General features: G+C 44.0%; 2 protein-coding genes across 23 annotated transcripts in view; one reads left to right on the top strand and one right to left on the bottom strand.

Moving 5' to 3' along the window:
* Positions 1 to 16,728, bottom strand: part of INTS9 (integrator complex subunit 9) — a gene marked incomplete at its 3' end in the record, with an annotated part of 183,873 nt that extends 167,145 nt beyond the window's left edge. Inside the window, exons 1-5 of the mRNA XM_080388009.1 lie at positions 16,577 to 16,728; positions 12,305 to 12,432; positions 7,499 to 7,559; positions 4,954 to 5,016; positions 944 to 1,083 (exon numbers count right to left, since the gene is read on the bottom strand). Coding sequence (XP_080244135.1) covers positions 944 to 1,083; positions 4,954 to 5,016; positions 7,499 to 7,559; positions 12,305 to 12,432; positions 16,577 to 16,705 — 521 coding nt within the window. The 5' untranslated portion in view covers positions 16,706 to 16,728. The remainder of the gene's footprint in view (positions 1 to 943; positions 1,084 to 4,953; positions 5,017 to 7,498; positions 7,560 to 12,304; positions 12,433 to 16,576) is intronic.
* Positions 16,729 to 16,837: 109 nt separating this feature from the next.
* Positions 16,838 to 24,334, top strand: part of HMBOX1 (homeobox containing 1) — a 123,663-nt gene continuing 116,166 nt past the window's right edge. For 18 of the 22 annotated variants that reach the window (XM_080388436.1, XM_080388428.1, XM_080388435.1 and 15 more), the window contains exon 1: positions 16,838 to 17,225. The gene's annotated coding sequence lies outside the window, so the exon portion shown is untranslated. The other 4 variants (XM_080388442.1, XM_080388438.1, XM_080388441.1 and 1 more) reach the window with 3 other exon arrangements.

Below are 24,334 nucleotides of genomic sequence, written 5' to 3'. Positions count from 1 at the left end.
TCTATTACTAGTTCATATTTATACAATTCCTTTCACCTACAAGGGCCTTCAGTTTCTGTTTGTTTTCACACAATGGGAGAATAACTCTGGCATGGGAAGTTTGCACAGGACCTTTAATAGACAAAGATTCCTCCCCTGAAGTGCTTACAGAGTAGTCCAGATACCAAAAAATCTGGTTTCTAATTATTGAACATGGCAGCTGTTCTGCATGAGATGCACACAGCACAAGTCCAGTTAGACTTCATCAAGGGAACAAACCTGCAGTCTCTGGTACTGACCTTATCCAATCAACAGACAACTTTGTAAAATAAGACTGCCAAATTTGATGAATTTGATGACAAATTATTAAGGTGACTGCATTGTCAGGTCTTACATTTTCTACTTCAGTTTCATATTTCTGTTGTTTTTCTTAGTGCTTCTCTTTGGGGTTCAGAGCTTATGTATCTCAACTGTCATTTAAGATAAAGACAGCTTAAATTCCCTCCCATGGCGTGCACGAAAATGTGATTATATGAATTTCAAATGCTAAGAAACAAGGCAATAATCTTAAACCTTTTTATGGTTGAAAAGATTGGTGATTCCTTTTTTGTTTAAGGGGAGCAGAAAGAAGCAGGAGAGATCTTTGATTCATGGTTTTTGAAGGTTTGAAGTTGGCTATATGGTAATTGCTGCTCAAGGTGTCTCAGTCCACTCAAGATCTACTATACCATATCTACTGCCTGGAATCAACATGAAGCACCTGCTGTAAATCTCAAAGACAGATGGTTCCAGAGGTTGGGAAGCATTGAGTTAAAAGATTTGCAGCACTAAGGATTTGGCTGTAGTTCAGCTACTGCCTAAGAGCCTCTTCGGAACATTAGACACTCCTCTACCCATATTGTCCTTTACACCTTTTCCATAGCAGTGATGAAAGAGGAGTAGAGAATATTAAGGGGCTTTTTACCTGCCAATTTGAACAGTGGGTTCAGTGGCATATACTGTTCCAGTGAATCTTGTGTACTCTGTGATATAGGGCAATGCCATCATGCAGTGATAGTTTGAGATCAAGATTACATCTACGGTGGAGAGGTCAAGCAGCTCAGTCTGAAAACAGAGGAGATAAGCAACACATAACCCTTTCATGCAGTTGAAGCAATGGCAGAAGAACAAATTTTTCTTTTTTTAAAAAAAACTTTATATTGCAGGAATGTAATCAGTTTACAAAAAAAAAGGGGGGGGGGGAACATCTCATACATGGCAAAGATTAATGTTTCCTTTAAATTAACATGATTTATTTTAAAAGCCCCCTAAAAATACTCCCTTCTCAAATCTCAAAAGGAAACCATGTCCTGTGTTTGTCTTTCATGTAATGAAATGGCTGCTGTTGAGAGGCATGATGATTACACTTTTATCAAAGAACTGATCTGTGCACTTCCTTAAGGAGGAACACTGTGCAGACACCAAAACTTCTGCAGTAGCGATTTAGCAGGGTGTCTCATATTTTTACATGGCAAATAGTACTGTACCCCAGGAGAGTGAGAGAGGTGAATGTAGATTGTATTTATTCATATGCTTAAAATAATTCTCATATTTTCCCAAACTAACTGCTGGACATCTTTACCATTCACATTTTCTACAGCAAGAGATTAAGCTCATTCACAGGATACAGCAAAACAAACGGGTGGGTCCAATTTGTTTTGATGTGACAGTTAAGACAGCAGTTCAGACAGTGAAAGAAGATTTCACACAATGTTAAAGGAATTTTAATTAGAAATATTTACTGGTAATGCTATAACACAAATGGTGTCAAGTCAGAAATTTACAAGATATATGACCTCTACTCAGTTATTATAGAGCAGCTAATGGAATTCAACACTCATCAAGCACATATTATCTGATTACAAGGCTTGGTCCAGCAATTTGAATAAAAAAGGCAAGAAAGTAGGTCACTTGGCTTTCCAGAGGGCTGACACAGTGCTCTGGTGACAAGCTGCTTAACTCATAACTAAGCGTTCATGGTTTCAATCCATGATCACAGCTAATGTTGAGGCATGATCTCCAAGCTGAGTACAGTAGGCGAAACATCATCCTCAGATTCATGACAGGGCACCCTTTTATCTTACTAAGCTTGCCAGGCAGACATACACTCACTACATGGTATCAAAGCACCTGCTGACACCTGCTTCTGTCAAGCTGGCCCTTCATGTCCTGGTTTTCAGCGGGGTCCAGACCATAAGAAGGACATGAACCTGTTGGAGCCAGTCCAGAAGAAGTGTCAAAGATGATCAGAGGCTGGAGCGCCTCTCCTGTGAGGACAGGCTGAGAGAGCTGGGGTTGTTCGGCCTGGAGAAGGCTCCATGGAGACCTTAGAGCACCTGCCAGTGCCAAAAGAAGGGGCCAACAAGAAAGCTGGGGAGGGGCTTTGGGCATGGGCAGGTGGTGATGGGACACAGGGGAATGGCTTTACATGAGAGAGGGGAGATGGAGATGAGGAAGAAATTCTTCCCTGTGAGGGCAGCAAGGCACTGGCCCAGGCTGCCCAGAGCAGCTGTGGGTGCCCCGTCCGAGGCCAGGCTGGATGGGGCTGGGGGCAGCCTGGGCTGCTGGGAGGGGTCCCTGCCCATGGCGGGGGGGTTGGAACTGGATGGTCTTTAAGGTCCCTTCCAACCCAAACCGTTCTGCAAGTCTGTGATAAAGAATCAAATGGAGGGAGTCTCAGCCCTGAGCTGAATCCCAGCCAAGGGAGCCATCAGGAGGATGCAGACTACCACTTTCCAAGTTTAAGCACCCCCACGTCTCAGCAACCTAGCAGCAGTTACTAATAGGATGAAAAGGGTGTCAAAACCAACACAAAGTAAAATCTTCCCTGGGACTTGCGGCAATCTCACTGAAAGTGCCTATAAACTGAAGAGATTTTAAAAATGTTTCTTGAATGTGAAGTGAGAGAGACCAGAAGGTTGCCAAGCAAAGAGAGGGCTGCACCCTGCACTCTGACATGTGGAAGTGTACTCTGCTGCCGAGACAGCCTCTTACCACCTTGTGGCTTCTGGATTACATTCAAAACTTGGCTTTCTTTGGCAATGGTGTTCCTGGAAGTGATACTATGATTCTCAAACTAACTGCTTTTGCAAACTATTTTCTTTAAAAGAGCCGTGAAAGGAGACAAAGAAAAAGACAAAGCCTCTTTCACTCCTTATAAGCTCCTTATACCGTGCTGCCAAACACCAGCAATGTCTCTGCTCTGCTGATGCATTCAGCTGACCATGACATCTGAATCCTCCTCCAGACAGGGGAGGCTGTGAAGCTAGAGATGCGAGCTGCGTATGACTAGCAGATGTGTTCCTACTGCTTGCAGAGAAGACTTGGCACCTGTTGGGAACTTTGGGAACAGAAGCGTTTGAGAGGCCATTTGCAAAGTCCCTACAATGATGACATGTGCAGCTGGTTGCTATCTTCTAGTTGTAACATGGACTGCTGGAAAATAGAGTTACATTCAGTGACAACACTGGTATAATGAAGCAGCAACTCCCCATCAGTCATATTTAGAGCTACACATGTGGGTATTTTCCAGCCCAACAAAGTAACCCTGGGTATTTTCCAGCCCTGAAGCACCCTAAACCACAGCAGATTATCATTCTTGTGCATGCCCTCAATTCCAAAAGGAATCCAGAATGTGAACTCCATCTTTCCAAAGATCTGGGCCATAATGGTACTTTCTAGGCATACAGATGCTTCCTACATCCCTGCCTTCCACAGGGCAGTAACCAGAAGGCAAACAAGAATGCAGAATTATTAGGCTGGGGTTCTTGAGGGGCAGGGGAAGCAGTGCGAGTGGATTATATCCATTCCAGTTGGAGAATACTAGCAATTGCACATATATCTGTTGATATCACTTGCCAAAACCAGTACCAGCGCTGCCAACTTGCTTCAAAGACTCAAGATGACAAGAGTAAAAAGCTGCAAGAGGTGAGTTTCATGGAATCAACAGACAAGTGCTATTGCCAGAATCCCAGCAAGCTGACAACAACCTTCCAGGAGTATTTTGTACTTCTGTCAACAAGTTCAGACAGAAAGGAAAAAAAAAAAAAATCACTGCCCAAAAGCAATTGTCTCTGTCTTTGAAAGACAGAGAAAGCATCCCAACATGAAATGAAAGAACTGATGTTATCACAGTCTGAACACAGCTGAGGAAAGAGGACACTATTCCCAGACTACTCCCCATCATTCACCCCCACCACTCTCTCCTCAGCTTCGTACTTCAGATCTCCTACATACACCATTAATCTGATCAGTCAGGTAAACCCAGTTAATTCAAACATTTTCAATAGTCTTGCTTTCTTCTTCTTTAACACCCAGGTACTCTTGAAAAAAACAGCTTGAGAAGCAGCCACTTGCAGTTATGTCAGTGGACATAAAGGTACAATTCTTCCTTCAAAGAGGCAGCGATGAATAGCTAAGAAGGCAGCAAAATTTTTTAACCTACACTTGCTGCCGGCAGAACAGCACATCTAACTGCAACCCAGCAGAATCAAACAGTGGCTTAACCACACGGTCGGCTCCCCAGGGGAGCTCCACTAAGCAGGTCATGCATCTGTGGTTAGAGACAAGCAGCTTTCCTTGCCTTCATTCACTGCTCTTATCTAGATCAGCACATGTATCCTGTCATAACTGAGTCCAGCTCAGTCATATTGTCTTTGGAAGGCCCATAAAAAGGGACAGTTAAGTCTTACTCTTCTGTGAGATAATGATCTGCTCAAGGGAGATCTTCTAACTCTCCCAAAACCATTGTTGAAAAGGGCTGCTTCCATCCTTTTTCCAGTGTCATAGATACTAGAGGCACCTTGGCATCACAGAGGTTTTAGTATTATTTACCAAGTACTAATAAATTAGCGTGAAACTGACAGTAATTTAGCGAGTTTCTCCCACATGACTGAATGGAGTCAGATTTTTCAGTAAGGCTTTCAACAGACTCACCTCTGGTAAACAGAACTCAGGCACAGAGTCTACAAACACATGACCAGAGCACTCCTTTAGCTCCTGTAAGAAAAGCACATCAACAGAGAAGACACAAAAATACACTGCAATATTACTCCAATGCAGCAGATCATGCACCTGCAAACCCCTTCCTTTATCACAGGTAATTTCCAGACCATGACTACATTATGTTTATCCCCCTTCTAGATACAAACTGCTGTAAGCAGATCTGCTGAAATTGCTTTCATGCAAGATGATGCTGCCTGGTACTTCAAGGGATCAGATCCTTGTTTGGAGGAATGGAGACAGCACTCTGGTAGGTATGGAAAGAGTAAACACTGCCTGGTTTTGCTGGGGCCATGAAGGAGGTGCTGTCCTATGAAGATGCATTTTCTCTGCTCTTCCAACTGCAGATGCATTGGCTGGGAAATCTGTATCAATGCAAGCTGACTATGTCTATCAGAATTAGAAGTAAAGTATTAACTGAGAAGTGGGTCATGAAGACCAGTCTTCTTGAAACTGCTGCTCTCCTGTCCCGGAAGGTGTGCACAGCACCTTTACAGGGCCCTGGCTATCTTACAAGTTTGGAATTCAGTTTTGGTTCTCAGTAACGTCAAACCTTTTCTGTCTTATTAGGAGCAGAATACAATGTTTAGCCCCTGTCTCAGAGCATGTGATGAAACCTCTTTTGGGGATCCAAACTTAATGTGGCACTTTTTGTTAGATTTCTCTCTACTGGATCTCCAGTCCTCTATTTTCTTCCTCCTTTTTCAAGGTTGACATCAGAAATCTTTGTGACATGAGAAGTCACTTTCTTTGGGATTATGTATGGAACAAAAATATTCCCAACTACTCCCAACACCTCACAGGCTACCTATCACACACTCTGCCTTCTCTCGTGAACGCTTCTCTTGCTTGTCCCAAAGCAAGTGGTCTCAGCCAGCCTCAGACTGACAGAATTAAAGATTGAATCCAATTCTTAATAATTACAGTGCACCTGCCAACTAATAACGAATGAGCAATTACATCTAGTGGCAGAAGTCTCCTAACCTCATCTCAAGAGAGTTCAAAATGATTAAAACTAGATCGCAGAAAATTTCAATGCCTCTCCAGGACTTAAGTTTTATAACTGTCATCCAGAGAGTGCTATAACAGGAATGTCCACCTGACATGATAAAACATCCCCCTTTGACTCCTTCCCTTGCCTTTTTCCAGCATGGGTCAAAGAATTTACCATTCCAAGCAGTTACAATGGTCAAGGTGAAGGTAAGAGATGCTGCCTCTGAATTTTTAACACGATTGCCATTGACGCTGTGTGAGATTGAAAATTTCTCCTGAGCACACACTGCAGCAGCACCACAGAAATGTAAATACACCACATATAAAAATATACTGACAGCCTATCCATTCTTTGGACAGAACAGAGCCCAAAGCTCTGAGACCAAGGCTGGGATTCAGGAGAAACAAGTTCCAGGGGATTCAAACTGAGCAATTCCGTTCCTGTCACTGAGCCTCTGGTACCTCTGTGACTGCCAGTTAACATGTGCTTTGAATAGAGCTGTTACTATTTTATGAACAGAAATGCTGCCTGTACAGGGTTTTTTTGTCTCCAATGAGAAGAAAAATCAGGTCTTCAATCTATGATCTTCAGCTCCCTCGTCTGTAAAAATCAGATCAATCCATTTTGTTCACCTCAAAGCCCCCTACAAAAGCAACTATTATTACTGTTTTCCTTTAATGTTCACATAGTCAGAGAACAGTCTGTTAAAACAGTATTTTCTCTACTGATACCTATTGCTGCACACATTTGAAATGTACCTGCCTATTTTACTAACATCTGACATATTTTTGTGTTCATTGTTCCCCTATGGCAGATCAAGCTGGATGCTGCAGTGCCTAGTTTTGGTTGAAGCCCCAGATAAATTTTGCCTACAAAACTAATGTAATGAAAAGACGGGAAAAAAAGAAAAATTCTGTGTCTCTCATGTAGCTGAGTAAGTCCTGTGTCTTAGAATTAGCAGGGAGGATATTATCTCCAGCCTCCTATGTCCAGCAGCAGAACACATGTTGATTTCAGAGGGCAAAGACAAGCTTTTCCTCTTTAAGAGACCTCCCACGGGCAAACCATTCACTTTCTCATAGTTCTCCTGCCTAAAAAAGGGTATGATACCAACTTCATTTATAAGCATGCTATGAAGCTTTAGTGTCAAAAAAGTGAGACTGCTGAATAAAAGGCACTCTAAGAAGGCAAAGCACTATTATTTATGGAGCTCCATGAAATAAGAAAATATTCATACTGATAATTTCTGCATTTTAAGAGGATTTTTTAAAAAGCTAGGCTACCTCTGAAGATTGAAAGCCTTAGAGTTGCTATTAGCATTTCGTTTCAAAACGTTCTGCTCTACAAGGACACCATGGCTGGTAAAGGTACACACAGAAACCTTTGCGATGAGTCAGCATGGAAGTATTGTTCCTGCAGTGCAAGCTCCTAACCTGTCAGGTAGCCTTCTGCATGGCAAGAACATTCCAGCCATCAGTACAGTACCTTGTCCAGAAATGTGCTTCCATCTTTCAAAACCCAACCAGGAAGTTTGGACAGCCTGGGGCTGCAGAAGGAGAGAAAAAAATTATTGCAATATTAATTATATCATTATCAGTTGCTAAGCATAGACCTCCTATTTGGTATCACAAAGGAAGAGAATGCCATTTCTGTCTCAGGAAACTAACAATCTCAATAAAACAGTTTCACTGTGTTTAAGTGTTCACTGAAATGACTTTTACAAATCATGATTATGACACTTGTAAGTAAAAGGAAGAAGAGGACGATGCACGCAGGGAGTTTGATTTTAGTCATTTATGGTGAGAATTTAAAAAAGGCTCAGTGCTGCTTGCATCACCCTGTGGTAAAACTGGCTCTATAAACAGAAGAAGTTAGGGCAGCAACAAACTATGCTTAAAACAATAGAAAAGCACCATAAAACTGCTCTGGGACAGAAGAAGAAAGACAAATATTCCCATTAGCAATGGCAGAGAAAGACCGATGCTCTGGACTAAGTCATTTATAGACACAGGTTGCGATTTTATATCCACATAAACCATGGTTTCATGCTTAGGTCTCACCCTGAAGACCCACACCAACAGCTGTACAATGCATTTACCTGTATTGGCAAGACAAAGGTGCAAGGAGGTTTGGCTGTGAACTGCATGTTTTAAGCTGGCAGGTCTGGTACCAGTCAGCAATGGCAGGGCCTCTTTTTAACTGTTTCAAATGCTAATAAAGAAACTTCAAGGTGGATATTGTAACTCTGAGTTTACAGTAGTAATTGCTGCAGCATTTCTTGCTACCACAACTGAGAGACTTATTCATACTTCACAGTGACATTTTATTTCTGTGTGAGCCTACAGCTTAGCTCTAAAACTGTCTGCACAGATTCAAGCTATCTACAGAAATTAAAAAAAAAAAAAAAAAAAGTTGAGGAAACAAGAGAATTGAACCCACCTGGAACCAAGGCCTGCAACAACCTCAGATTTTGAGACAGAACTTGAGAACTTGGTTGCAATGAAATCTGCAAATGTTGTACACTAAGCTCTACAGACAGGCATGCTTATATGCTGTAAGGGCTTTCAAATTGAAGATTGTGAAAATAGGAAGTGATTCAAGGGCTCAGAAGAATGCTGTGTTCAGACCAATGTCAATATAAAAGAACAAATCCTAACTGGCACTCCAGAAAGTCACAAGGAAAGAAAAAGGGGAAATCAAAGACTCAAGGAGTGAAGACAGAAGGTAAGAGGTGAGAGCAGAAGCATCGAGACGCTATGCCAGAGAAATGCAACCCCCTTTCGAAGATAAAAGAGTAAGTCTGAAGCAGTCTGATGATAGAAGAGATGAGGTGGCTACATGTACTCCCCACTGACACATTCAAAACACAATTTAAGAGCAGTATTTTGGAGACTGAGGGGGCTGAGCAGAACTGGTGCAGTGAGACTAAAAGAGCTATGGAAAAAGCAAGGACAAACCACTCTGATACGCAACAACTTTGACAGATAAGAAAGGAGAGGACAGAAACCTTGGTTGGAAAGGACAGCTGGATGTCTATAGTCCAGTGTTGCAGAGCCAGCACTAGACCATGTAGGCCACGGCTTTGTACAGCTGTGTCTTGCAAATCCCTGGAGCATGAGATTCTAGAGCCTCTCTAGGGATGGGTGAAACTGGTAAGAAAAGCTTCATCACTGGGAGGCTTATGTCCAACCTGAGCCTCCCACACAATGTGTGGCTGCTAGCCCCTTATACTGCCTGTCACTGTCGAGAAGAGTTTGTCTCTGTTGCCTTTGTAACTTCCTTTCAAGCTGATGTAGGTGGCTGTTAGCTCCCCATTTAATTCCTCCTCTCTGCCAGACTTAACAAGCCCAGCTCCCTCAACCTCCCGGTGTAGTCATGGGCTCCAGACCCTGACCATCTTGGAGCCCCCTGAACACTCTCTCCAGTTTCTCAACTGGTAATCCAAACCCAGATCTGTTTGTGGTTTCACCAGCACGAGGCAGAGCAGAATAAACTTTCCTTGACATGCTTGCCCTACTCCCCCTAATTTAGGCTAGTACGTGGTTTGCTTTATTCATGATGAAAGACCACTATCGACTTATACTAAACCTGGCATCCACTGAAGAGTATACATGTTGTCAACCGAGGTAAAAGTAGCGGATATGTCACGTGGGGGGGGTGAAGGTGGAATAAGTAACATGGGACAGAAAGGACTCTTTACCTTGAAGCCAAGAAGTAACACAGCTCCTGCCGACACAGTTTTCACATTGTAATAGAGTGATTGATTAATCCAAAATAGCTAGAACTGTCCCATAAATAATGTCAGCAAGTATGTCATGGCTAGACAGGAAAGGTTAAGAGCTTCCCATATGTTCACTTTACCATTTTGCATTTGACTTTGGTACGGGGAGAAAATTCCAGTTGACAAACCTCCTTTAAAGTATATGAACTGGCAAAAAGTGTTTGGAAACGGCAAGTACTTTGCAAATGCTCCATGGGCTGGTGAGAACAAGGACTGCCATTTCCAGGACAAGGTGGAATCCAAATACCTTTTGACTGGGTTTTTTTTGAAGAGCAAAGAACTCAAAAAAATGTAGAGTCCCTTTAATGACACAAACACTACAGCAGTTTCCTCTCTTATAGATTAAAGCCCAGGTTCTCAAAATGTTTGTTCAAGGAGGGTCCCATGCCAGGTACAACACTGTATTTAGCTGCATAGCAAAGATCCTCTGTAATATCATACCTTTATGCTCCACAGAGGCAAAAATCGAGGCACCTTTGCAGACCACCTACTGAGACTTGCAGAACCCAAGAGGTTCATGGATGATACTTTGGGGACCTCTGGTTTAAAAACTGCAGAGAGAAGCATAGCTCCTCTCTGGTTAAGACTTCACATGGGTCTGTCTCAGCCCAGCTGCAAGGAGCAGCACATCTGGTTCCAAGAGGACATACATCTGGTAATAACCTAAGATCTGACAGACCTATGTTCACATTTTCGTGCTGCTACATACTTCACGCAAGCCTCAGGCAGTCAGTCCTTGTAGTCTCTCGCCTGGAAAACTATGATAATGTCAGCTCTCTTATCACCTGGCCACGTTATGTTAATAATACACATTTGAATTTCAGAGGTATTTTAGACATTGTAGTAATGGTACAACTATGAATACTATAGCAAGATAAAGACTTTTAGTAGCAGCCACATTCCTCCTCAAGTTTCTAACTCATTTCCACTGCTCCTTGCAGGACATGTGTTTTGTAGAGAACTGAAGAGATCAATTACTTGCTCAAGTCCATGTGCTTAGAACAATCCTTGCTGTAAGGGGTGTTCAATCCCCTTATGACAAGATTGATTGGATTTAAATCCAACTGTTTGCTCCGATTCCACTGGGCCATCAGGGGTCAAATCTGACATCCTTTCTTATTGAGTTTGAGTCATTTCAGCGAAGGCATTCTGGAGGTACTTGGGGAATTCCAGGTTGTGACCTGCAATTTGGCTGTTCATTCCTAGGGTCTGCTATCAGCGCACAAAGCTGGCATATCCCTGGGGAGCTCTGACGCCTGCAGTTCTAAAGAACCTCTTAAGCCTTTGTTCAATCACCTAATTTTGCTACTTGCTCCTCTCAATTTCTTTTTTCTTCAGGTGGGGGTAGGGAGAAGTGGGAGAAAGCAAATGCAAGGCAATTCTGTCTGTACCTGGATTTCCCAAAATTTCTGGATCCCTTCAAAATCTACTCTTGCCCCTAAATGTTGCAGTTAGCAATTGCATTAGGGAATGGGACAAAAATTGACTAATCACACTGATCTGTCTTAAGGCATGTGTTTCTTAACCTACAGCAGATCTTGAACTCCATGCTCTGGCAGAACAATGCATATTGTCTATTCTTTTCCTCTCCAAAAATAACAAATCATAGGAAGTGCTGGACAAACTGCTTTAACCTCATTAGGTCACTTAGGAAACTCCTTTTCCCAATCATATTCTCCTACTCTCAGTCAAGCATCCCTTGAACCCAGAACGTTCCTCACTTGTTTCCTCATGGATCAAAGGTTACTAAACGCCTTTTGTGAAAACTCCTGCTGCTTCCCATCACCAAGAGTTACTCATTCCCATCTTTCCAGCTGCTTATTTTTGTAATTTATTCTATTTATGCAAGATCTAACTCACCCTAACTGAATATGCAAATTAATCTAAAAATCTGGGAAAAAGTGACTTTGTAGGTAGAATCATAGAAGCGGGAGCCTTGATTGCAGGTTTCTCTTCTGGGTTCTACTTTTGTTTCACTGCTGTTTCATTTCTGTGCCCAGCTGCACTGCCCTTTTATTTATTTAATTTTTAAAAGGGAACAATTATGCCTTCAAGTCAACTAACAAGGACTGTTAAGTGCTATTTTTTTTTGCATTAGTCCCTGCTCTGAAGAAAATCCTGAGAAGAGGGTGGTTAAGCAGTACTTGCTGGGCTCCACACACTCCATCTCAGTTACCCATTTATCTCATCTTGCATGAAGAAGCCAGAAAGATGACAGATATGTGACCTCACTTGTGCTGAGCAGTTGCAGCAATACTTTACTGAAGCTTAGAATAAATTATCTAGAAAAACCAATCAATAAATCCATAAAATGTCTTCCGTCTACTGAGCCAAAGGACGTTATTTTGATAAAGAGAATTTTTAAGTGAACAAAGTCTATTTATGATATCAGATGATGCTGTTCATTTGTACTCATCCCCTCCCTCCTTCCAATACACCATTTCACGCAGAGCACTCCAACTGCAACCCAAGAAGACACAGACTAAGTGCTTACAGGCCACAGAACATACCTCTGAACCAGGGGCAACGGAAGGAAGTTGAGAGTAGATGTCATATCCAGTCCGCAGTCCAACATGATGGTGGTGGATTTGAACTTGAGTACATTGCATGGTAAGGTTGGATGTCCTGACAGGCAGTACTGAAAGAAGAACACAAGGATGAGTTACTCACAACCCTTACCACCAGTGACTCCCCATCCCTGAAAAATGCCCTATTTCTCCTTAATTTTAACCATGTAGTTTTAAACAGAAAACCTAATTTCCCATGAATCTGGTCCTCACAGCTGTGTGTGTTTTCATTGAGATTTCCCCATGTCAGGGTATTAAGGGGCAGATTGTTTTCATACAAATTTTTCTGATCACAAGGGTTGAGAGAATGGCATAGCTCCTCTCTCCAATTTAGGACACATGTAGAATCTCTTCTTTCTAGCAACCACTTATTTTCACAAAAATCCCAGAAAATCAGTTTCTTCAAAACTCAGTCCTACTGGCAAAACTTGGCCAAAATCAGCTAGCAAATTTGAAAGCTACTTGGGTGGAAAGTGAGGGAGAGAATCCCTGCAGGAATACAAGTTTTATTTCCTTAAGAAATCTGCCTAAACAACCAAAAAAGGTGCTGCCCACACCATTGTGGCTGCTTGGCACAAATCAGCAGAGGAAGCTGTCCATGTGCATGGCAGCAGCTCTGGGGCATGCTCTCACCTGCTTTTTGTCTTGCTAAATGCAAACAGGAAACACCAGGGAATGGACAACCATACCTGAATGGAAGGGTTTGTGTACCAAGAAATCTCAAATGCTATGCAAGTTTAATGAGCCAGTAAGCAGGTTATGTACAGGGGCACTTCAGCATCATTGAGATGCAGTCACCTCTTGTATGGAGAGTGGTAAACATTTAACAAGGCAAGGGCACAACTCAAGCTCTGAATAAGAAGAGAACTGAATAAAAATGCCAGCTTTAAAATGCAGGATTAGAAACCTAAATGTCTGAATAGAGCATGGCCACTGACTGCTGCATGAGGGCTTCTCTTCTTTGAGGAGGGATTTGATGGTTCTTCAGGGATTGCAAGAATAGAAGACTTTGCATCTCCAATACAAGTTTTTGCATCTCTGAAGTCTGGGCATCTGGCAGCACAGCAATGCTCAGGTGGTCAAACTTTAGCTTTTAAATTCAAGTCTTGGCCAATTAAGATGAAAAATATCAATTGCTTGGCCATGCATCGCACTAAAAACAGACGCAGTCATTTTCTAAGTCATTTATACCTTATGCTTGCTTACTATACTTCACTCTATCAAGTGGAAAGAAGGTAGATTAATAATTTCATTTTCTACCTCTGCTCACTATATGTGAGCACAGGACTGTAACTGGACAACTCCCAAGGAGTCTATTTACATACATTCATCAAAAAACTGTTTAAAATTATATTTAAATATTAAAAAGCTACTAAGTCTCAAATATTAAATTAAAAATATCACAAATACTTTTGTTTTAAATTCAAAAAGCCTTAATTATTAAGAAGCAACATTACATTTTGCCAGCTGTTAGCAAAGTAAAAAAAAAAAAAAGAAAAACATGAAAAGCCAAGCTGGTGAAGAAGTGAGTATATGAGAATTGTTTTATTCACAAATTTAAAATACACATGTGAAATTAAGTTCTCACCAGACCAGAAATTTGACAACTGAAGCTATAAATCCAAGTAAATAGAAAGAAATGAAGGAAAAAATAAGTTCTGAACTATTTTTGTAGCTTTTAAACTATTTGTAATTAAAAAAAGGCAATGAAATATCACCCCTTTCATCAGCAAAACACTTTCTTGCTTTTTAAAAAATCATGAATAGGATCAGGACCCTGACATCTATGAGCTAACTGGAAAATCTTCTTTTTTTCTTTTTTAAAAGCATCTAAAATAATCTATATCTGTGGCTGTCACACTGTGGTAAACGGATTCCTGGGAGTCAATGGATGCTTTCTACCAGATTCAAGTAAAGTGACACACACCACAAAAAAGGCAATTCATATACACTATATAGCTATTTGCACAGGTGACATTTCTAGGCCTGTAGCTCTGTTAGGATTTTACATTAGGACTCCAAGAATCTGAGTGCCTGCACTATATACATCTCTATACACACTATAAATGTGGTCATTTCCATCCATGTTACACTTGTTCCTGTTTAAAACAAATCCAAAGGTCCCAGTCCCTAATATTCCTGACCGGACTAAAATGTAGGACCTTTTTGCTCAGATGTTTGTTTCCTTCCATCTTTATTCCCTTATGTAAGGTGGGTGCAGCTAACACACTAGGTGCTTGATCACCTAACTAAAAATAGTCATGTGAAAAAGTCACAAAACATAGAAAACATGTAAATATGCCCACCTCAGCTCACAATTTTCTTGACAGGCTTTGTAAATTGGATGAAAGTTTGACAGAGTGGGGCACAAAGAGATCAAGATGAAGATCCAGATGCTAAGGCCCTCACAGAGGCAGGTTCTCAGCAGACATCTGGTTCACACTGAGCGCTCACCAGCTTGGAGTGTCTCTGGTGATCTCATGGATGGCAATGTGACAAAGAGATGATGTCTCATGCTAGCAGCTCCAAAACATTCAGAATTTTGCAGGTTAAAGCCAGTGCTTTGAATTCCCACTGAAGCCAACAAATACTGCAGTGCATTCTTCCAGTATTAATATCACATGCTAGCTTAAAATCTAGGGGGAAATTAGCAACTGGATTTGCCTGGATCAAGGCCCATTTGAATTTGTGGGAGTCTGACATTTTCACTAGATTCTGAATCAGGTCTAGAGTCTGTTACCTCTACCTTGCTATTCCAAATTCAACCCAAAGAGATGAGAAAAGAGGATAAACCAGTATCCAGCTCCTCCCCCCACAAGCCCGCATCTCCAGACAAAGATAAGATGAAGGATCCTGACCCCCAAGTCCCCAAATTTACACACAGGTCTAAAAACCATATTGCAACACAAACTTCAGATGGCTGGTATTCTACTCCTACCCACCCCCAACTCCTTCCCTCTCTCTACCCCTGTGCAAGACTCCAGACATAAAACTACATTTCCGCTGTGGTCTTTTTCTCAAGTTTGCTTTCCCCCCCTACATTGTATCAGCCTCTACAATCACATCCAGAAGTGCTTAGCTTTGCACAGTTTGTCCCACTGGTCGTATTCATCCATGCACACAGACTTAATCGCATACGTAAGATTATGCAGGATCAAGTTCTTCGGCCACCTGCCTACTGAATTAATTTCACACGGTTACAACACAGATAGTGATTTACTGGAAGTCTCAAAAGAAGCCCAGAAACGAAGGTTTCCCAAGATGAACTGCTCAGTCTCAAAACTGAGACAATCCTACATTTAACCGCAGCGTAGTTTCAGGTTAAACAAATCAAACGTTATGCTCAGGTATTTTGAAGCCTTCTTTGGTTTTCACCTCCAGACAAAGAACTGCAGCACATTACGTGAAACAGAAATTCTTCCTGGAAAATAAAGTAGTGGCTGAATCCAAGGTCTGTGGGAAACCTGCACAGTTGAAAAGGGAGATCTAGAAAGGAGACCAATAATATGGGGTAACACATTTTGTGGTAAACTTTCCCTTTAGAAGACTGTAGTATCGGAACCCAAAATATTTCTCAGAAGTATAGCACACCCTTAGGAAAGCTGATCTTATTAGTAATTACTTGTATTAACATCATACTGCCGATAGAAAATTATTTTATTAGGAACCACGTGGATTTCTTGATACACCTAGAGCAACCCAGTAGAAGCCACAGGCGCAGTGGGGTAGCTCCAGAGCTGCTCCGCGGAGGGACTCGCGTTTAACAGTAGGAAGGGGCAGAGAAATACCCCCTCCTCCTCAGTCCCACAGACGTTTCACCCGACCCACACGCGGGCGGCCCCTGCACCGCCGGCGGGGGAGCACGGCGGCTGAGGGCTGGAAGAAAGCCGCCTGCCCAGGCCTGTGTCCCTTCCCACAGGCCGGTGCCCAGCCCTCACCCGCCGCGGCCTCCCCCTGCCCCGGCCCCCCACCCGGCAGCTGCCCGCCGGCCGCTTAACGGTCGCTCGAGCGCCCGGCGGCTGCGAGGAGCAGCGCGCTGGGCCCGCCCCGCCCCCGCGGCGCCCCCAAGGCCGCCCCCACCCTCAGCGCCTCAGTTTCCCCTCACGCCCGGCGGCCCTGAGGAGAGCCCGGGAGCCACCCCCCCTCACCCCCGGGGCAGGCCGGAGCCCGCCCCCCTCCCCCGCCTTCGCGACGCCCCCAGCCCGACACACTCACCAGCTTCATGCTTAGCTCGGCTCTATTTACTGGGATATCCCTCTCCCCACCTTCCTGCTCGGCCCTCAACCCTCCCAGGGCTTCATGGGACTTGCAGTCCCACCACCACCCCGCCCGGGATGACGCCATGGCGGGGTCCTCCCCTCCCTCCCGAGGCCTGCCGGGAGTTGTAGTCCGTCCTGCGCTGCGCCCCGCGCGCCATTGGCGTGCCGTGCCGCCCAGGGCATGCTGGGAGTTGTAGTCCCAGCGCGGCGGGTCTCCCCGTCACCCTGGGGAGGGGGAACTACAAGTCCCAGGGTCTCACAGCGGCAGCAGGTGGGAGCTTGGATGTTGATATCAACATGGCGCTTGTCAGACAGACAAAGACAGTCAGTCTGGTGTGATTGAGCCAAAAAAAAAAAAAAAAAAAAAAAAAAAGGGAGAGAGCGAGGAGGAGGGAGCGGCTGGAGAGCCAGACGGGGAGGGGGGCCCTTGTCCTCGGGGGGCTGGGGAGGGGGTCTCGGCGGCCGAGGGATTTCCTCCCCCCCTATTGTTCTCGTCCCTCTGCGCCCCCGTTAATCTCCCCTCACGCTGGGGCGGGGGGCGGGCGGGGGGACCCCCCCACTCCTGCCGTTACATGGTGAGGTGGAGGCGCCGTCAGCACCCAGAGGTGAGTGTTGCTTGGGGGGGGGGGGGGAGGAGGGCGAGAGCGGCGCTTGTGAGGGGAGGGCGCGGGTGGGCGGGTGGGTGGGCTGGAGGGAGGGGGAGCGGGTAGGGGGTCCCCCCTCAGCCGGCGCCGCGGCTGCCTGCGGGGGAGTTTCACCGCGCCGGAGAGCGGGTTCCCTCGCAGCGCGGGATGTGCGTGAGGGGGGCGGCCGGGGCGGGGGGCGGCCGGGGGCGGGCAGGGGCAGCCCCTCAGCCCGGGCGGCCGCTCGCCGGGCAGAGTTTGAGCCGCGGCTCTGGGTGGCTTCGCGTATTCTCGGCGCCCCCGGAGCGGAGGAGGAGGAAGGTGTCCCCGGGAGGCTGCTGCGGGGGTCTGCGGGAGGGCAGGGCAACCTCTGGGTTTTAAAGAAGAGCCCTCCGTCCTTGTTCCTGCCGTTTATTTATTTATTCTTATTTTTTTCCACCCCCTCTCTCCCGCGTGGGGGGGGGGGCGGTGATACGGACTCGCGGTGGCAGAGTCCCCTCAGCCTGGGTGGGTGCTTGCTTGGTTATTTTTTTATTATTATTATTTGCTCCCCCACCCCCCGTGATGTTTCGGTTCTGTTCGCCGCTGAGTTTGGGGCTGGGCTGGTGCGAGCCCCGGCGCGGCTGCGGAGGGCGGTGGTGGCCCCCGCGCCCTGTCCTCAAGACCCCGGGGGGTGCCCCGGCCCGGCCCGGCGGGACCTTGGCGGGGGAAGGTGGAGGGAGGCTCTGACTGCGGGGATGGAGCCCGGTGCGCCGTGAGGATCGCGCCCGGCAGCGAGCCCCCTCGCCGGGGCTCTGCCGGGGAGCTCCCCCCTGGCTTTAGGGGGAGGGGAGGGGGGCTGAGGGGCCGCTGTGGGTGTCCGGGGGCGCCTTTCTAGGGGAGCTGCGGTGCGTTGTGCCTATGGAAGTGGGGGGCACGGGGGGCCACGGGTGCCCCGAACCCCGCTGGGTCCCGGGGCCGGGAGGCTGCGCAGCGAGGAGGGCGAGATCTGTTGCAGCTCCCGGGGCTCAGAGGGCGGGTGCTCGGTGTGGCAGAGGCGTCAGTCCGAGGAGGGTCTCGTTGCTGGAGAGTTTTAAGGTGGGAACGGGTGGGGGAGGAGGAGGACCCGGAGGGAAGTCGTTTCCAAAATGTGCGAGGAGAGCTTGGGTGGGGTGTCATACGCGTGTTTGTTTTGTACTTCTTGAGGAGGGGAGGGGTGTAAATTGCTTTTGTAGCCGTGCCTGGGATTTTTTTGGGGGAAGAACAGTGTCTTGGACCCCAGGACTGGGGGAAGTGGTAGGGAATGCCGCTGGACTGTTTAGCTCTGGTTCGGTGTTAAAACAAAACGAGAGGCGAGTGTTTTTAGGTGCAGAATACACACGAGAGACAGACCGAGCCGAGTACTTCAACCTCAGTTTTGTCTGATGGGTTGGTGGTGGGTTTGTTGGTTGTTTTTTTTTTTTAGTTCTAATAGTGTTTCTTGGTATGTTTGCAGAGCACTTTTTCGGAAGGCATTTTTTTCTTTGCGATAGGTCTGTAGAAGCCTCGGTCGTATGTGCTGGTTTTCCCAGTCCCTTCGTCTTAGGGACAAAAAAAAAAAAAAAAGCTGCTTTTTTTGGGGGGTGGGGAGGGAAGAAGGAAGAGGAAATGAGGACTGTAAGCATGTTTGCTGTTTGGAGTCGGGTATATCTCAAATTTGTTCTCCTGCTCGAGTAACACTGGGAGTACAGATAAGTGGCTTTTAAGTACAAAATGTACATGAACGAAAGCTGGAAAGATTTCAACTTTGTAGGGAGGAAAGCGTTAAATTGATGGCCAGGGCACGCGTTTGAGAGCACTGTCGGAGCAGATCTGATAGACGCTAGCTACGTGCCTCTGCTTCAAACTAATGGGGATGGAGGAAAAAAAGAAACTGGTGGAAAAACCCCTACAATTTGCATGAATGATACCATGTAAAATACATCGTATCGAAGAGGGGAATTGTGTTCTGCAGACGATTTGTGGGCTGGCAAAACCCTGAAGTGCCTGCTTGCGTCCCGTGATATGACTAGCTCATTTCTGCAGGGCTCATCAGGTACAGACTCAGCTTCCTTCCTGGGATGGTGCAGCTGGCATTTGATTTCCTCCATGGATGGGAGAGGAGGAGTCCTGTGCAGTTTTTTTCCCCGAGATGATTGCATTTTCTTTGGCCTTGCTGTACCCTGCCTCATTAGTAGGAACTGCATCTATATTTATTTACCATTATACCATGTCCCTTGGGATGTGGGGTGTAGTTTGGAGTAGGTATATATAGATTTATCACTCTTAACATTTTTTTTTTCTCCCATCATGCTAGGACCAAATCTGTCAACAGTAGAGAACAAACTTAATTTATTTCTGTGTTTTGCATCTCCCTTTTTGCCATTTCTCTTCCAAATTGCTAAGAAAACATCGCCGAGATGGGGTGGGGGAGGGAAGTAGGGGAGAAGTGAGAAAGGGATGGAATATGTAATCTGTGCAGGGATGCATTTGTTATCTGCATGTTCTGGGAGCACCGGGCTCTGATGAAGAGCAGGGTTTGATGTTGCATCTGAAAACTGGGGTTTGGGAATGCTCATTTCCCTTACATGAAGATTTCTTCTCTAGCCTCACAGCAGCCACAACTTTTCCTGTATGGTTGACAGAATTGTCCGACGAGCCTGGGCATGAGACTAGGAACAAGGAACTTACGCTTTACTCAGCTATGTCTGCTCTTCCTCCTATCCTTCCTTTAGCACCAGTGCAAGCACCAGAACAGGCATCAGCTTTTTTACTCCTGTGTCATCCAACTGTTCAGAGCAGGTCTAGACAACATTGTGGTATGCAGACTGCCAGCTGTGTTACAGGAATGCTACCATAGGTGAAACTGCAGGATTTTTAAAGAGTGGTAAGGAAATCTCGAAGAAAATCCTGTGTGGATGAGGCCTGCTTATCTCTATAAGTACTTTACTGAGTGGGCTTGAGCAATTCTTTAATGTTTGTTGACCTTTCTAGAAAATGTGTGTGTCTCCAGCATTGTGATTCTGACAATTCCACAGAATTAGTAATCCGTGTCTGCTGCAGAAAGCTTACTTCTAAGGCAGTTTTTGTGGGGGTCTTAGTGGTCTCTTTCAAAAGGATATTAAAAGTTCATGGCTGTCTGGTGTTTTGAAAATTAAATTATTGTGAAGTGCTCACTTTATAGTGATAATCCATAAGTTCATGAAAGTGTTGGGTATGTTTTTCATCAGTAACTGGAGCTGGGAAGACAATGGAGTTCTGACATTTCACTTTTTAAACTAATTATTTTAAATAAAATTAATTTTTAATAAGCATGCATTTCAATAATTGTTCTGTCATTAACTTTTGAGACTGATCTTTTTTTGCTGTATGTCAGTGGGGCAGTGGTGAAATTTGGGTCTTTAGGGTATGATGTTGGGGCTGGTAGTTGGAAGAATTAATGAGACTGAAACATGAGAAGGGAAGAACACTACTGTCCCTTTCATAAAGGCATGTCAGAAGATGCCTGGTTTTATATGTTAGAAAATAAAACCAGTTTGCATGAAGTGACAGCATATTTTTATCAAAAGAAAGCAACTTGGGCTTTACAGTGATTTCTGTGCTGAGCTTTTAGGGACACTACAGAATTACATATCACAGTGTTGGGACCTGTGGCAAATATTTTTCATCTTCTGCAAAGTTTAGGATTTGAAATGAAACACTTGAAGGAATGCTGTCAGCTTAAGAAGTCTACTGCAAAAAAACTTGTGCCTTTGTTTCTCCTATTGAAAACTTTATGCAGCTTTGACACTTCTAAAGCCACTGAAGTCGATTTCACTTTATACTTATTTTAATGGAGCGGGCATTGGATTCTGCATACACGTCCTCATGGGGTTGGACGTTAATTATACCTATGATGATAATATTATCTTGCGGGTTATCAATGAAGTGAGACCAATGTCATGATTATAGTGGTATTTTTGGAGATAATGAGGAGAATTTGAATTTTTTTGGGTCTAACTCATATCCCTAAAGCTGGTCTTATATGTAAGATTAGTAGTAAAATGTATTTTAGCATTCTGATATTCCTCTTGTTCTGATATTGACTAAAGCTCCCTCCTGACATGTATAAAATTAGGATGGCTGGGTAGCAAGGTATACTGAGAATTCATATTTGAACACTCAGTCATGCAAACGGATTGTATGTTAGCTGTGAATGCAATTTCCAGTGTTAAAGCTAAAGATAAGTGTTATGACAAATGCTTTTAATTTGGGGAACAATGCAAGCAAGAATAACAGGATATGAAAAGAAAGTGTTATTTTTCATTTTGCAGGTGGCAAACCAAGGTGTAGAGGGATTAACTTGCCCATGTTCCTACATGGAGTCTGCGGCAGAACTAGTAATCGGCCTGTGATCTCAAGGGTTTGTCAGGGCTTTAATCAGTTTTCCTTCCTCCCCTCATTAATTGGCTAACTTCCACATTTTGAAAATAACATCTAGAGATTATTTTTCTTTTCCCCAGTTTCAAACTTTATAGCCTGACATTTTTTCATTTTCAGTCAAGCCTTGAAAACACAAGGTTGGAAAGCTTCCTCTGAACAGCACCTCCCTGACACATGATACTATCTTGAAGCAGCCTCTGACAAGTGAACCCTCTCATTGAAATCATGTGAGGAATTTTATTACTCAACTCTGAAGATCTTCTGGGGGAAAGGAGGTTGCAAACTATTAACTATGTGGTCTTCATTGCAAGTTGGCACATAAAATGTTCTTATGCGTTGAGGCAGTCATGTGGTCCACAGCAAGAAGTAGAGAATCGGCTTTGTAGTCGCTGGCCAACTGAAAATTTCATCTTGTAACTGTGAGAAACACATTTATTTTTGTGTTGTGCCTGCTAAAAAGAGATATATTCACATGAAATCTGGTCTTTCTTTAAATGTGGTATTGTTTGAGTTCCTTCCCCTCTCCTCCCACTCAACCGGGTGCTTATACAGGGTTAGCCTGTGACCATAAAAGCATGTGGAGAAGCTTTTATGATAGATAACCTTAAAAAGCATATTGTATTTGGATGCTTCTATTCTTTGCTGTTGCAGTCAGGTTTACCAAAAGCTTGTTGATCACGCAGGCTTCCTGCATAATACGCTGCTGAGCAAAGTGCTCGTTTCACAGTTATGAAACTGCTGCTATGACAATTACTGCATCGTAAAGCCTAACCTAATCAGAAGTGATCGATTTATGGCTGTAACTTGTGTGGCGTGCTAGTGGAGTACGGCTCTGATGTTTCACGTTTGATTCATTATGTCTGAGGCACCGTCCTTCTCCTTTACTATTCTATGATAAAATAATACTTTGTACCTTCATTTGTAAATCTTTTAAGTGCTTACCAGAGGTATCAGTGTTTTACAGGTAGAGAAACTGAGGCATAAGGGCCAAGTGACTCACTTAAGGTCATGTACTGACTCAGTGGCAATTGAACACAGCTGTGTCTATTCCCCATCTATTGCACTTTTACATCTGTGATATATTAATATATATTAACCATATAAGGAATTTACTGGCTGGTCATTTAATGTGCTCAATAAAATACCTAAGTCAATGAGATTTTTTTACAGTGATGGGAGGATTTCCTGTGTTCCATTGACTTCTGTGGTTTGACACTCGTCATCCTTATTTATTCAGTTAATTTTGTTGCTTTTAAATCCATTAGAACACAACACCCCCCATCAAGCCGAAAGCACTATGGGGTAAACTTTTTCACAAGACTGTAAGGAATGCCACTTTTTCTTGTATAGCTTTTCTTCTGCTTCGTTTAATAGGAGTTTTTCAGTGTTGGACTTCAGATCTATCTCAGGAATGCACATGCATGTTTCTTACTTGTTTTGATTCAGCACTGTGTTAATGTAGACACCAAAAGGTTGAACAATTACTGTTTCGATGCGCTTTTTAAAGGATTAAAATAATTATAACTGGTTATTCTACCCATCTGGGTGCAGATTTCCTTTTCCCAGTCCTTAATCAAAGCTGCATGCAGAGTCTGAAGTTAAAGACTGCTCTTAAAACTGGGAAGTGCTGTATGCAGTGCTTCTGACAAAGTGTATTCTGCTTTATCTTTCCAGTGCAGCCAACCAGAAGGTATGGAGGGTCAGTTAACTCTTTCTCCTACAGACTTCCTCAATGAATGTTTACTTCATCATTTCATGTTGTTTTCAGTGCAATTGCTAGCCTGAAGCTTCTTACCGAGCATAGCCCTTCATCAGGTTGTATGTATGTGTACGCCTAAATGACTTCTGTAATACGACTTAACAAAGACCTAACTTGCATATGCCCATGGTATGCTGGCAAGTGCTGCTTCCAGTCACTATTTGCCCAAGGGTGGAGCATTGTTTCCAGATCTAGTGAAAGAGAGTTCCTTGCAGCCTGAGGAAACAAATTTTATTATTTACCTTATGCATAGAGGTGGCATTCTTTTGTTCTCCATACCTATGTCTATTTAGGCTACGTTAACTTTATATGGACCCCATTTGCTGCTGTGGTGGTAGATGAGGTCTTAACATGAAGCTAAGGAAGTAATCTACAAGCCAGGCATACAAACTATATTAATTATGTTTGGCTCTACCCTGGCTGACTCTCACTTGCCCTGAATTCCCGGCATCTGTTTTCTCCCCGTTTCAAACTTAATATTTAAGAAGCCTTATTTTCTTCTCACTTCCTTAAGAATACCCCACCTATTGAATTTGTAAGTTCAGCAGTAAAACAACTGCTGCTACTACTGAAACAATACTGTAAGCTGCTCTTTTAGTGAGCCTTGTGAACAGCCAGTTTTATTCTTCTGATAAGCCTATGCCCTATCAATTGGGAAGTGTAGCATATAGTCATTTCCTGCATTTCGAGTCGCCCATTTCTTATGAGCTCTGAAGCAAGCACTGAATCTGGTTTTTGTTCTTCCAGTAGTACTGTAATACTAATGGAAGCAGAAAGCATTTAGTTAGTTCATGAAATACAAGTGCTGTTTCTACTTGGATATTTATTCTGACCTTTATTTTGGACAGTTTCTCTGCCATGATCAGATTCTCTGATTACAATGTCAGCTTTCACTAGAAATCTCTTTGTGATT

Source organism: Falco punctatus, assembly GCF_963210335.1.
Source record: "Falco punctatus genome assembly, chromosome: 5".
NCBI classification, from domain to species: domain Eukaryota; kingdom Metazoa; phylum Chordata; class Aves; order Falconiformes; family Falconidae; genus Falco; species Falco punctatus.
The sequence above is the reverse complement of the archived record's forward strand: the minus strand, read 5'-3'. Positions and strand labels throughout refer to the sequence as shown.